Source organism: Ostrinia furnacalis, unplaced genomic scaffold (genome assembly GCF_004193835.3).
Source record: "Ostrinia furnacalis isolate ACB-3 unplaced genomic scaffold, ASM419383v2 OfSCF5129, whole genome shotgun sequence".
NCBI lineage: Eukaryota > Metazoa > Arthropoda > Insecta > Lepidoptera > Crambidae > Ostrinia > Ostrinia furnacalis.
In genome coordinates this window covers 64,578-78,862 of record NW_021135368.1, presented here as the reverse complement: position 1 = coordinate 78,862, position 14,285 = coordinate 64,578, and the positions used below count along the sequence as shown (strand labels likewise).

At 47.3% G+C, this 14,285-nt stretch overlaps 1 protein-coding gene across 1 annotated transcript in view; it reads left to right on the top strand.

Moving 5' to 3' along the window:
* The window catches only part of Alk (Anaplastic lymphoma kinase), a 33,720-nt gene that overhangs the window by 4,953 nt on the left and 14,482 nt on the right, over positions 1–14,285 (top strand). Inside the window, exons 8-16 of the mRNA XM_028315489.1 lie at positions 70–257; positions 2,386–2,545; positions 4,328–4,475; positions 5,251–5,394; positions 6,964–7,123; positions 8,050–8,157; positions 9,030–9,137; positions 9,924–10,013; positions 13,753–13,898. Of these exons, the coding sequence (XP_028171290.1) occupies positions 70–257; positions 2,386–2,545; positions 4,328–4,475; positions 5,251–5,394; positions 6,964–7,123; positions 8,050–8,157; positions 9,030–9,137; positions 9,924–10,013; positions 13,753–13,898 (1,252 nt within the window). The remainder of the gene's footprint in view (positions 1–69; positions 258–2,385; positions 2,546–4,327; positions 4,476–5,250; positions 5,395–6,963; positions 7,124–8,049; positions 8,158–9,029; positions 9,138–9,923; positions 10,014–13,752; positions 13,899–14,285) is intronic.

Sequence of the window (14,285 nt, the reverse complement as noted above, 5' to 3'; positions counted from 1 at the left end):
TTATGAGGTCGTGGACGTCCCACGAATTGGAAATTCACGTTCAATTGCAATAAATGTTTCTCTTTCCAGATACTACCTCGTGTTCAAAACACGTATGGGTATGCGTATCTACTCAGACTCCGCAATAGATGACTTCTCTATGGCACCGGAGTGCTTCGGTCTAAACATAGACAAGGCAGAGCTAGGGGATTACAACTACTACGACCCCATGCTTGAGGAGAAGACGACCACTCATCCTGCATTCTTGAATAAAATATGTAAGTGATCTTACAAGTTTGGTTGCTTTGCTATGTAATGTAGCTAGATTAAAGGACGTAGCATACTTATCAACACGGAAAGGGATCGTGACCATATCATCTCGAGGCGGTCAGTATTATTTGTATGAAACTCCATACTGCAACGCACACTATCCGCACCGTAACGTAAACGCCTCGCCTCGCGGTTGACAGCTCGCGAAAGGCGATACGGTGTTCATCCCTTTCCGAGTTGATAAGTCTGCTATGATCTTAAAGGTCCATTCACACATCAGTGAAGTCACACTTCCGTCCGAAGAAACCTTAACTTCGAACTCCTCCTATGTTCTTCTGATTAATTTCGTTGCGAGTCCAATGACAGTTACTTTTCCCGGGACAAACTTGACCTTCACTGGTTGGTTTTTTATTGGCGGTCAAGCTGTAGTTCCTGGCTACACAGGAGTTGCAGCGGTGGGAACGAGAGGTGAGAATAATCCCGTATCAGTGCTACAGTGACACACGTCAGACTCAGTTCACGGAGCTTCAGTGATACGTCCGTGATTGCTGAAATCGGCACTGAAACTGAAATTGAGAGCACTGTGTCGTCACTGACATTTACAAGTGGGGATGCGTTCATAGAGAATGTATGAAAGAATATTTCGCACTGAGTCGGTACTGTGACTTCACTGATTTGTGTGAATCGATCTTTATACGCGGAATTAACCTGGCGAATAAATAACGTTGAGGACTGTTAATGAAACCTTACTTTAATACTGAACCGAGCGGCGTTAAAGTTTGTGAAAAATGACTAAAAAATACGTAAAATTAGTTATTAACACGGGAAACAGCTTGCAACTAAAATTCCAAGTGTCCGAATTACCTAAATACTACATTTTGGGCGAAAAAAATACTGAGTGGGCGACAAAAAATTAAGTGAGTGACTATTTAACCATTATGTGCTTCATAAAATACCATTTTGGGATGAGTGTGTGGGCTGCGGTAACAATATTGCTAGATACTGTACCACAGAGTAAAAAATACTCATGTGACTCTACGTAATACTTTACAAATTCCAAATTTCTTTTTTTTTTACTTGAGACATATTTTCTATTCTAGCGTAATGAATATTCAGGAGAATTCCTGAAAATAGCGCAGAATGGCAAAAGTCTCCTGAAAATCGTTCGACTCCTAGAAAAGGGGGGAGGAGCGAAGAAATGACAACACTGTGCCTGTGTGGCTACGGGAGTTCGAAAGCAATAAATAAAAAACCGATGCTTTTTTTGTTGATTTGTTTGTATTTAAATTATAATGTTACAATCAATTATTTTCGGAATGTTACATTATTTTGTTTCAATAAAACAGAGTTTCTACTAATTAAATATGTTTGTTGATTTGTATTTTTTTGGAAATTATATTGTTAAAGTAAGGAATTTTTGGAATGTTACTTTTTTGTTTCAATAAAATCAATTTGTTTAAAATAAATGCTTAATAATTTATTCTAATTGCTACTTTTAATTTACACGAAATAAAAACTTTTATTAATTTTACGAGACCGTTCTTAACCCGTTAATGACAGCGCGACGGATTTCGCACTGTAATTATTAAAATTTGATGTGCTTCAGTCAATCAATCAATTACTTTAGCAGTTTATTGGGTTTCATTGAGAGTCTGCAGTTCATTACTCAATATATTATAATGAAACACTTCGATTAGGACGTTTACTGCATTTTTTTAACTTTATACATATACTGATGGTTCTGAATAAAAATAATAAAATTCACATTTTTAAGTCGCCCTTTCAGTATTTGTGTTCGTTCTCAGTCATTCGCCCATTTAGTATTAGTGCGTCATAATCAGTAATTTTTACCCTTAATTTTAATTTATATTCGATCATTAAGTACTTAAGCTTCAATGTTGCGTCAGTGATTCAATTCACACACGTCAGTACAATTCACGGAGTTTCAGTGATACGTCCGTGATTGCCGGTCCGTGAACAACTTGACGAAACTGTGGTTTCACGGATATGTGTGAATCAACAGTAATAGCTTAAAATTAAAAAAAAATGATCTAGATTTAGTTGTTCAGTAGCTTAAAATTAAAAAACCTCCCAACCTTAACCCTTAGAACCACCATAACCACTCAACCCTTTCAGTCTACCGTTTCACCACTTGCGGGGCAACCGGTCGATACGGCCCCAACCAGACGATGTGCGACGCGGCGTATAACAACACGCCCGTCACCGTGTCGGTCATCCAGACCCCGCCGCATCAGGGGATTCAAGTGTGGGAGGTGCCGGCTGAGGGGTTGTATACGTGAGTATTTTGATTTACAGTTTTTAGCTGGTTTTAGAATCGCTCGCTGTTCGTCGGCGCTGACAAATCAAAATGTATGGTAATGAGGGCTATCGTTTTAGCGCTCACCAGTTTGCGTCACTGTAGAGTAAGGTCCTGTCACTTGCTAGTAGCGAAGACAGTGGCACCATCTGGTGAGTGCTAAAGTGGTAGGAGGACTATCGCATTTGCACTCATCAAGATGGCGCCACTGTAGAGTAAGGTCCTGTCAATCGCCAGGGGTGCCAACTGTTAAGTATAAAAACGATAGCCCTCATTGAAGGGAACTTTCCTGAGTGACGATGATCGCTCGGTGCCGACGCTTCATATATTTCGGCTGTCAGCGCTGACGGTCAGCGTGCGTCAGCGTGATTCTAAAACCAGCCTTACGCCCGTATTCACAAACGATGCTGGCTCAAGTGAAGCAGCAAATCGAACAGCGTTGAATAGAGCTCTGTGATTAGTTCGTGTGTCAGCACCGTGCGTCCACGCGCACTGTGAGACCTCAGTAATGTTTGTGAATACGGGCGTTAGCTAACTATTAAATAAGGCTTACATCGTCTTTGTATAGTTAGATTTTAGATGAAAGTTAAACACAAGAGTTGCCCATTACAAAAATATTTTAAAAAAATGGAAGGTACCTCCTACCAAATACAAATTACATGAAAAAAGGCACCAAGATGTCAGGGTTTCGAACTGATCACTGGAAGACATTATATCGATACTAACTTCTACGTCGCCATGTTATCGAGCAGCCTTAGAACCATTGCCATGATGGGCCATTTCGTCGAAAAGTGCATTTCGACGAAATTGCCTACATCGGTAAATTAACCCGTCGGTTCTTCGTTCGGCGACGTAGAAGTCAGCATCGATAAAATGTCTTCCAGTGATCAGTTCGAAACCTTGATATCAAGACACCGACCTTATTCATCCTCCTACATCAGCACATCTACTTAGAAGATATCAAAAGAAGTGGATCAAGAACAAAAGCATCAAGACCTCCCGATCCCTCGGCCCCCGGTACATCAGCGCATTTGAGTGTGGAGTATCACTTGAATGCGCTGGTATATCGGGGTTCGTGTGGCAGTCATCATGCTGGCAACTTTGTCGAAGAAAAGAAAAGAAGACGTCACTGAACTGCCTCAAGATCGAAGAAATTACTACAAATTACGTAGTTCAGTTTTTATATTTAGTTTTTTTGCAACATGTTTAGCGAGTATTAAACACTGTATTTGCCTATTGTATTCCATTTACTTTGGTAAATTGCTCCTGCAGTGGAGATTAAATTGTTTATCATCAGGTATTTGCGATGTATTTATAACAGCGTCTAGAGATTTCATCTGTATTCTAAAGGGTAATCCAATTTGAGGTTCCCAGATATAAATGAATCATCCTTTAATGTAGCTATAGGTCACGAGGATACAACTATAAACACTATAATTTATGTAACCATCTACTAATACTTACACTATAATATGTAATACTTGAAGGTATAAGTCCAAGATGGACTGCAGACTGTAACCGCAGGCGACTCGAAGCTGCAGTTGACCGCAGTGAGAAACAAAAAGTCGAAGAAACTGTGGTGGCTTGCAGTTTGTGGTCTGCAGTCCATCTTGGACTTGTACCTGTTTTTTAAAGTCTACAATGACTTGGACATTTTCGGAAATGTAATTTTAAGCACGCGTTGAACTGGAAATGACATTTTAAACAAGTGTTCAACGCGCCTTTAACTGTTCGTAGCCTTAAATATTCACTTACCCGCAGGATCATAGCCACGGGCGCGTCGGGCGGACTGGGCTCCGCTTGGGCGGGCGTCTCGCACGGGGCGCAGGCGCGCGGTCTCTTCGAGCTTCATCGCAGCGAGCATGTTTATATGCTGGTCGGGCAGCAAGGGCTTAACGCCTGCAAGAAGGTAAGTGATCACTTAATTTGTTATTACACAAATTACTAATATTCCTATTAGCCCCTCGTACTAAGCTAAATATGCTTGTATCACGAGTGAGCTCACCACAATATTCGAACGGCGGCGGGGACCGAGCCCGTGTTCCCCGGATCACGAGTCGGCCAGTCCGGCCCCCTCACCGTTCGGCTATCATCCATACTTAAAACCTTACTATGAGACCGCGACTGTTATTTGATTTTAACCAATTTATCAGTTCGCGAGACAGAGACTTAAATAACGACTGCAGTCGCCCATCTAGTCTCATGTTTGTCACTGTCTGCTTCCGCAAGGCGAAATAAGGTGTCGTAGGCGACTGAGGGAGAAATATGTGAAAATCAGTCTTCTCCAACCCGTGTGGCCAAATACTCCATGGTAATGCTGGTGAGGCAGCAAGGGCTTAACGCCTGCAAGAAGGTAAGAGATCATTTAAATCCATATACTATTCGTCTTCTTCTTCACTCTTGGCAGAGTGGTTGTGGTCGTCACACTTGATTTGGTGGCAAGCTTGATCAGGATGGCGGATGCAAGCTTCACTCGGAATCCTCAACCACAGAGGAACTGCCTTCGTTTCAGCCAAATGACGTCCACTACAGGACAAAGGCCTCCCCCAAGGATTTCCATAACGACCGGTCCTGCGCTGGTCAGGAACTGCCTATTTTACCTCAAACACTAACGCTACTATGTAATATTTCATGACTATATCCCACTGAACTATCATCCTTGACAATATCCTTTACCTCCGCAGACTCTATCAGCGCAAGAGAGTCAGGACTGCTCCAAGAAGCAGAACGACTCTCTCCAGATCTTCACCAGCAAGACGCACGAGGTCCGAAACACCCACGTCACGGACGGAGGCGGCGGCGGCGGTGGAGGCACTTACGTGTTCTTGGTAAGTCCATATTCATTCCCCTTTAGTTATAAAACAGTCCTATATAGCACCCTTTTAACAGCGAAATTACACATTATCCGTGGTACAGCCTGCGAATCTGAAATCTTCTAGTATCAACATGGCGCGAGAGGTATTAGCAGCTTAGTAGGTATGCAAAAATATGCAAGCAGGTTTCAAAACTTAGTATTTTAAGCTTCAATCTTCTTTCTTGTAAAAAGCAGCAGTAATCCAGGCCACTCTTTCCCTCTGGAAACGTGTCCAGCCAGGGCCCCAGAGGGCCTTGTGTGAGTTTTCATCAAACGCGCTCATTAGTGGGCGCGTCAAAAAATTACATTNACAGAGACAGAGACCTAAGTCAAGTAACGGCTGCAGTCGCCCATCTAGTCTCTTGTCTCTCTCTCTTCCACAAGGCGAAATAGGGTGTCGTAAGAGGCGACTAAGGGAGAAATATGTGAACATCAGACTTCCCCAACCCGTGTGACCAAATTCTCCATGGTAATGCTGCTGAGGCAGCAAGGGCTTAACGCCTAAATGAAGGTAATGGGTCACTTAAAACCGTATTCGGCGACTAAGGGAAAAATATGCGACCATCAGGCTTCCCGTGTGTCCAGGGTGGGGAGTATAGACCAAATATTTACTCAATTTTTCTCTGGTAAATTAGAGGTTCGTCCTCCTCCTCCAGTGGAGACTGAAAAAGCTGATGCCGTTGATGATGAATGTGTGTGAAAGTCACTTTGTCTGTTAATATCTCTCACACCGGATAAACTTTGGCCTGTACCTCACTTAGTGAAAAGTAATAATCTTGCCGAATGTGGCACATAGCTTCACATGGTAAACCACATAGGAACTGGCTATATTATACTGCCAAAATCCTATACCACTGAAATAATTGCGAGTATGATCCCTGAACATTTCCACTTTCTCCGCAGACTCTGTCGGCGCAAGAGAGCCAGGACTGTTCCAAGAAGCAGAACGACTCTCTCCAGATCTTCACCAGCAAGACGCACGAGGTCCGAAACACCCACGTCACGGACGGAGGCGGCGGTGGTGGAGGAGGCACTTACGTGTTCTTGGTAAGTCCATATTCATTCCCCTTTAGTTATAAAACAGTCCTTTAAAACACCCTTTTAACAGCGAAATTACACATATCCGTGGTACAGTCTGCGAATCTGAAATCTTCTAGTATAAACATGGCGCGAGAGGTATTAGCAGCTTTGTATGCAAAAATATGCAAGCAGGTTTCAAAACTCAGTATTTTAAGCTTCAATCTTCTTTCTTGTAAAAATCAGCAGTAACCCAGGCCACTCTTTCCCTCTGGAAACGTGTCCAGCCAGGGCCCCAGAGGGCCTTGTGTGAGTTTTCATCAAACGCGCTCATTAGTGGGCGCGTCAAAAAATGACATTACATTCATGACGGATTGAACAGCGCTCCTAGCGAGAAACGTTCAAAAGCTAAAATTTTCATACATTTGTAAACTCACACTCAGCCCACAGTTCATCCGAACAGCTTTCGAGACTATAGTTTTGAGCTTTGTTTCTCCATTTTCAACCTTCAATCTTCTTCTTCTAGCTGGACAAAGAAGGCCACTCAGTGCCGCTGCTAGTTGGTGGTGGCGGCGGCGGCATCTCAGTCGGGGTGTTCCGCGATGATGGCTCGCAACATGCCCGCGCGCATACCAACGCTACCCCGGAGTCCGGGTATATGTACGGACAGCCGGGGCGGACTTCTGGTGAGTGACAAACTAGCCTTTTATCTTGGGCGTGTTCTAGAAACATTTTTTTATGCTAGACAAGGCAGGTATTTAACTATGTTGGATATGAATATGAATGATATTTTATGTTGGATATCCTGTTGGTATTGGCAAGCTGAAGGTCCTGTAGTTCGCCAGCTGAAGTTGCAATTTTCTTGCAACATGCAATATAGCACGCAGAACTGACGGCCGATGGGGCAGCAAGATTTTGTAATAGAGGTCATACACCGATTAGCGCAGTGGATGGACAGATGGGCTCATACAGGTTGCAGGAAGGCGCTGGATGCAGGTGCCTACCAATAGGGAGATGTGGAAATCATTGGGAGCAATTATATGTTCAACAGTGAACGTCCTGTGCTGAAATGATGAACTTGCGGGTCTGTTTCAATAGCCCCGGAGGACACCGTCGGTTTCGACGTGTCCCACATACATAACCCATTGGCTGTCTCCATCGCCAATCACCTGATCATGATGAATGTATTAATCAGCATCATCATCATCAACAACAGCCCTTTAAAGTCTACTGCTGGACTATGAGCCTCCTCCACTATAGTGGAGGGTTTTGCCATAATCCCCACGCTTGGCAGGCGGGTTGGAGATCGCAGTTTAAATGATTGATGTTTCAGAGAGCGCTGCTGCCCGTTCTCTGTTTGATGTGTAGTCCCTAAGCCCGGGAAGAGTAGGGGTTGGGGACAATGTATTCTACTTTGCCGTCATCACACGGCTTAGAATGTATTGGCGGATTTACACTACGCGGAAATTAGCCAAGTCAAGTCAAAAAAACTGATGAAAACTGATGACTGAAATTCATTCATTTTTCATCCCCACCCCACTGTTTTTTTGACTTGACTTGGCTAATTTCCGCGCAGTGTAAAAGCGCCTTATTAATGATGTCTGATATCCAGGTGCCGGCGGCGGCTGGGTCGGTCGCTCAGGGCCAGTAACGCCAGGTCACGAGGCGGTACGAGGCGCGGCGGTCCACGAGGGCGGCGCGGGCGGGCTGGCGTGCGCGGGCGCGGNAGTGACAACTGATAACTAGCTTGCTATCTTGAACTCTTATCTGTTCTAGAAACTACTTGATATCTTGAACCCTTATGCTTCTTCTACAAACTATGTTAGGTGTGAATAACAACTGGAATAGCAAGCTGAAGTTGCAATGGGCTGTGTACATATCAGGCAGAACTGACGACCGATGGGGTAGCAAGATTTTGCAATGGAAGTCATATACCGATTAGCGCAGCGGATGTCCTGTCCACCCACAAGATGGCATACATACTGGTTGCAGGAAGGCGCTGGATGCAGCTGCTTACTAACCTGTGGAAATCATTGGGGTAGGCCTATGTTTAGCAGTGTACGTCCTGTGGCTGAAATGATGAGGATGAACTTGTAGCTCCGTTTGAATGGCCCCGGAGGACACCGTCGGTTTAGACGTGTCCCACATACATAATAATCCATTGGCCGTCTCCATCGGTACCTGATAATGATGAATGTACAGTCCACTGCTGGACTATGAGCCTCCTCCACTATAGTGGAGGGTTTTGCCAAAAACCCCACGCTTGCCAGGCGGGTTGGAGATCGCAGTTTGAAAGATTGATGTTTTTCAGAGAGCGCTTCTGCCCGTTCTCTGTTTGATGTGTAGTCCCTAAGCCCGCGTGGGAAGTAGGGGTTGGTGACAAATGTATTCTACTCTGCCGTCATCACACGGCTTAGAATGTATTGGCGGATTTACACTACGCGGAAATTAGCCAAGTCAAGTCAAAAAAACTGATGAAAACTGATGACTGGGGATGAAATTTATTCATTTTTCATCCCCACCCCACTGTTTTTTTGGACTTGACTTGGCTAATTTCCGAAAAGCGCCTTATTAATGATGTCTGATATCCAGGTGCGGGCGGCGGCTGGGTCGGTCGCTCAGGGCCAGTAACGCCAGGTCACGAGGCGGTACGAGGCGCGGCGGTTCGCGAGGGCGGCGCGGGCGGGCTGGCGTGCGCGGGCGCGNCCTCCTCCTTTTTTTTGAAGTCGGTTGAAAAAAATACAAATACGTTATAGGCATTGTCATCGCTATGCGATTGATCTCTTGCCGTGGACGAATGACCAATTCGCATAATAACTCGCGGCCCTCGAGGACACCGTCAGTTTTTAGAGGGTATACCCCGCCCTTATGGTTGATACGGGACTATACAGTGGGTACGGGACTATTCCCACCTCTCGTTCCCACCACTGCAACTCCTGTGTAGCCAGGATCTACAGTTTGACCGCCATAAAAACCCAACCAATGAAGGTCAAGTTTGTCCCGGGGAAAGTTAAACTGTCATTGGACCCGCAACGAAATTAATCAGAAGAACGTAGGAGGAGTTCGAAATTAAGGTTGCTGCCATTGGCCAGTGGGTACGCAAGGAATTTCCCAACGAAAAAAAAAGCAGACGACAGTTATTAAAGAAGCATTATTGAGAGAGATTTTCCGTGCAAACTTTCAGCTCCATAAGACGCCTATTTTATAAATTGTGCCACAAAAATCAGCCTATGTCCAATCAAAAATTGTTGTAACCGTTTAGTCTTGAAATCATTCCTTTTAATGTTACTCGTATGTGAACATTACGAACGATTTAATTTGATTTCAAAATTACAGCAACTCATCATCAGTGTACCTACCATGAGTTTACGTTAGGTGTGCTCGCTAGCGAGTACGTCAAAAAACTCTATGAAGATTTTGTTTCTTGAAAGTAGCCGCTAGGGGCGCTGCACAATGGCATGTATTTAAATGATCTTTTTAAATTAGCGAAAANGGCGTGCGCGGGCGCGGCGCACGGCGGCTTCGGCGGCGGCGGCGGCGGCTGTCTGCGCGGCGGCGGCGGCGGCGGCTGGCTGGGTGAGTGGGAGTAGTCTTACCCAGTGTCTTAGGTCAGCGAAGAGCGCGAAGGTGTTTTAAAGGCAGCGACGAGAACAATAGCCACGCGACCCGTGACGTAAGAGACTTACTTAGTGTCTTAAGGCAGCGATGAACCACAGGGAATACTCTTACGCGGTATCCTAAGTCAGCGAGGAACGCGACGCAATGTGACGCAGCAAACGCGATGAGACCAATGATGGCATTCCTTGCTCCGATCTAGCTACGTGCTAGTACACGGCGCGACGCTATGGTCTCCTAAAGACAGCGACGGCAGTAAGAGAGTAGACTTGCACAATGTCTTAAATCAACGAAGAGCATGATCGGACCAATGGCATCCCCTACTTGCGGCCTATATGCCAGTATGCAGCGAGAAGCGACGGTCACGAGCGCGTCACGCTCGTCACCGACTAGGACTCTGAGCTAGCGGCGGCTGTTAAGAGAGCGACGGAGGGAGCCGAAGGCTGGTATGTGTTCAAAGAGCAGGTACTTTCAGCAGTAACTGTTTAAAGAGAGGCGGCTGGCGCTAGTTCGATAAAGTAAGATGCTTGAGGAGCGACGGAAGAATCTCTTGGTTGGAATCTCCAGCTGTCTAAGCGGCAGGTAAGTAAGCCAGGCCGCTCAGGTCCAGTAACACCAGGTCACGAGGTTGTACGAGGCGCGGCGGTGCGCGAGGGCGGCGCGGGCGGGCTGGCGTGCNGAGCGGGAGTAGACTTACCCAGGGTTTTCAAGCAGTGATGAGGCGCAGAGAGCACTCTTATGCAGTACCTTAGGTCAGCGAAGAGCGCAATGGTGTTTTAAAGGCAGCGACGAGAACAATAGCGGCGGCGGCTGTCTCTGCGGCGGCGGCGGCGGCGGCTGGCTGGGTAAGAGAACTTGGAACTCCCCAAGAGTTCACTTAGCGGCGACTACTTGAGTGTGAATTAGAGAGTAGACTTACCTAGTCTCTTAAGTACGCGACAAGCGCGATGCGACGACGCGACAAGCGCGATGAATCAATAGCATCCCCTGCTTGCAGCCTAGGTGCCAGTATGCGACGCGACAGTCTCCTGAACTAGGTGAGTAAGAAAGCACATTATAGGAGGTGCCTTTAGTCCACGACGAGCGTGACTGAATCAATGGCATCCCTCGCTTGTGGCCTAGTTAANTGGCGTGCGCGGGCGCGGCGCACGGCGGCTTCGGCGGCGGCGGCGGCGGCTGTCTGCGCGGCGGCGGCGGCGGCGGATGGCTGGGTGAGTTGTAGTAGACTAGCCAGTGTCATAGAGCAGCGACGAGCGCGATGGTGTTTTAAAGGCAGCGACGAGAACAATAGCGACGCGACGCGTGACGTAAGAGAGACTTACTTAGTGTCTTAAGGCAGCCGACGGCGACGTGACGCAGAGAGAACTCTTACACAGTACATGGAGACAAACGCGATGATACCAATGGCATCCCTTGCTTATAGCCTACGCCATTACACAGCGCGACGGTCTCCTTATACCTACTCATCCACACTAATACACTTAGAGGCGTCCTAGGCTAAAGTAAGCGACAAGCGCGACGACACTCTCGTTGCTGACACTGTTTGGGGCAGCTCGGCTTTTGGTAGCTAGGTTGGTAAGAGAGCTTATGCGCAGTCTTAAGTCAGCGACGCGACGTGCGTGACCAAAGCAATGGCATCTGTTTCTAGCGGCGTACTGGCCAGTATGCGGCGAGACAGGACATGATCCAAGTCAGCCACGAGCGCATTGCGCTCGTTACTGACTTAGGACTCGTCATTGGAGGCGACATTCTAGAAGCGCTAATTCGATGAATGAAGTAACATGCTTGAGGAGCGGTACGCTTAGTGGCAGCTGTCTAAGTAGCAGGTGAGTAAGCCAGGCCGCTCTGGCCCAGTAACACCGGGTCACGAGGCGGTACGAGGCGCAGCGGTGCGCGAGGGGGGCGCGGGAGGGCTGGCGTGCGCGGGCGCGGCGCACGGCGGCTTCGGCGGCGGCGGCGGCGGCTGTCTGCGCGGCGGCGGCGGCGGCGGATGGCTGGGTGAGTGGGAGTAGACTTAGCTAGTGTCTTAAGGCAGTGACGAACGCGATGTGATCCAGAGAGTTCGGTATCCTAGTTCAGCAAGGAGCGCGATGGTGTTTTAAAGGCAGCGACAAGAACAATAGCGACGCGACGCGTGACGTAAGAGACACTTACTTAGTGTCTTAAGGCAGCGATGAACCACAGGGAATACTCTTACGCGATATCCTAAGTCAGCGAAGAACGCGACGCAATGTGACGCAGCAAACGCGATGAAACCTATGGCATTCCTTGCTCTGATCTAGCTACGTGCTAGTACACGGCGCGACGGTCTCCTTATACCTAGTCATCCACACTAATACACTTAGAGGCGTCCTAAAGTCAGTGCCGTAACTAGGGCGGTGCCAGCGGTGCCCAGGCACAGGGCGCAGACCCTGGAGGGGCGCAGAAATGACCAGACCATTGGTAGCTAGGTTGGTAAGAGAGCACACTTATGCGGAGTCTTAAGTCAGCGACGCGACGTGCGTGACCAAAGCAATGGCACCTGTTTCTAGCGGCGTACTGGCCAGTATGCGGCGAGATGACATGATCCAAGTCAGCCACGAGCGCATTGCGCTCGTTACTGACTTAGGACTCGTCATTGGAGGCGACATTCTAGAAGCGCTAATTCGATGATGATGATGACGACGCGTGGCGTGAGTAAGAGCGTGATCAAACTAATGGCATCCTTCAGTACATATCCTAGGTCAGCGAGGAGACAACGCGATGAAACCAATGGCATCCCTAGCTTGCAGCCTAGTTAAGTAGGTAACTAGTATGCGGCGAGACGCGATTGTCTCCTAAAAACAGCAACAAGAGAGACACACCGATATAATGATGGCAACTACCACGAGCGCGTCGCGCTCGTTAGTGACTTAGGACTCCTTATTGGCAGCGCTGTAAAGAGAGCAATGGGAATAGCAGAAGGTTATATATTCTAAGAGTAGGTACTTTCAGCAGTAGTAACTTGAGGAGAAGTAGCTGGCTGGGTAAGTTTCAAAAAAGGCGACATTTCGATGCATGCGACAGCGCTAGTTCGATGAATGAACTAAGATGCTTGGGGAGTAGTGGAGAGGGCTAGTCCAACTGGTGGGATAGTCCAAGAGTACACTTAGTGGCAGCTGTAACCCAGTAACACCGGGATACGAGGCGGTACGCGGCGCGGCGGTGCGCGAGGCGGGCTGGCGTGCGCGGGCGCGGCGGCGGCGGCTGGCTGGGTGAGTTGTAAAAGAATCAACAGCCCCAGCAGTGTCACTATCAGAATGCCGATTCAAGATTCGAGGAACACTAGTTCGAACTTCTCTGCTGAATGGTGGGTGAGTTCCTAGAGTAAGCGGAGACTCCGTGACTCTCCAACTGTCTTAAGGCAGTGACGAATCAATAGCATCCCTTGATCTTCCGAAATTGATGTAAAATCTTGGTTTGCTTACTCACGAAAATTACAAATATCAGCCTAGACCGTCAGTGTGTTGTGGATTATGTCCATCATGTCCAATATGGGTCCATACCTTCTTAGCAGCTGCTTGACTCCTCAAGCGGAGGTAAAAGGCGGGGTGTATTCCAAGAGTCAAGTACGAGTACACTTAATGGTACCTAGCTGCCTGAGAGGCGACGGTGGTGAATCTTATTATGCACCTTATATTATGTCTACTTTTTGTACTAACATGGCAATGTCTTCTCTCAGGAGGCAACACGAACGAGGGCGAGGGCCAGCACGGCAGCGGCGGCTGGTCGCACATCAGCAACGCGCGAGCTGTCAGAGAGTACTCCGAGGTCACCATCGCCTCGCATATCGGGCCTGGGGAAGTCCTCATTATACCGGCCATACACGTGAGTGGAAGATTCTAGAAGCTAGATTACTGCATCATTGTCAGGAGGTATAGTGAAGTAACCATCGCCTTGAACATCGGACTTGGGGAAGTTCTCATCATACCTGTTATACACATGAGTGAACATCTGGAAGGTTTTAGAACACTTGAAGCATCAGCAACGCGCGAACCATCAGAGTGTACAGTGAGGTCACCATCGCGTCGTATATAAGGCCTGGGGAAGTCCTCATTATACCCGCTATGCACGGTAGTGGAACATTCTCCAATCATAATCATCATTTTAGCCATAGGACGTCCAGTCCAGAAGCTATAGCAAAATCACCATCACAGAAAAAGTACTTATTTATATCGCTTCACTTGTAAGTCAGCGTGTACTGAAATGATGAGG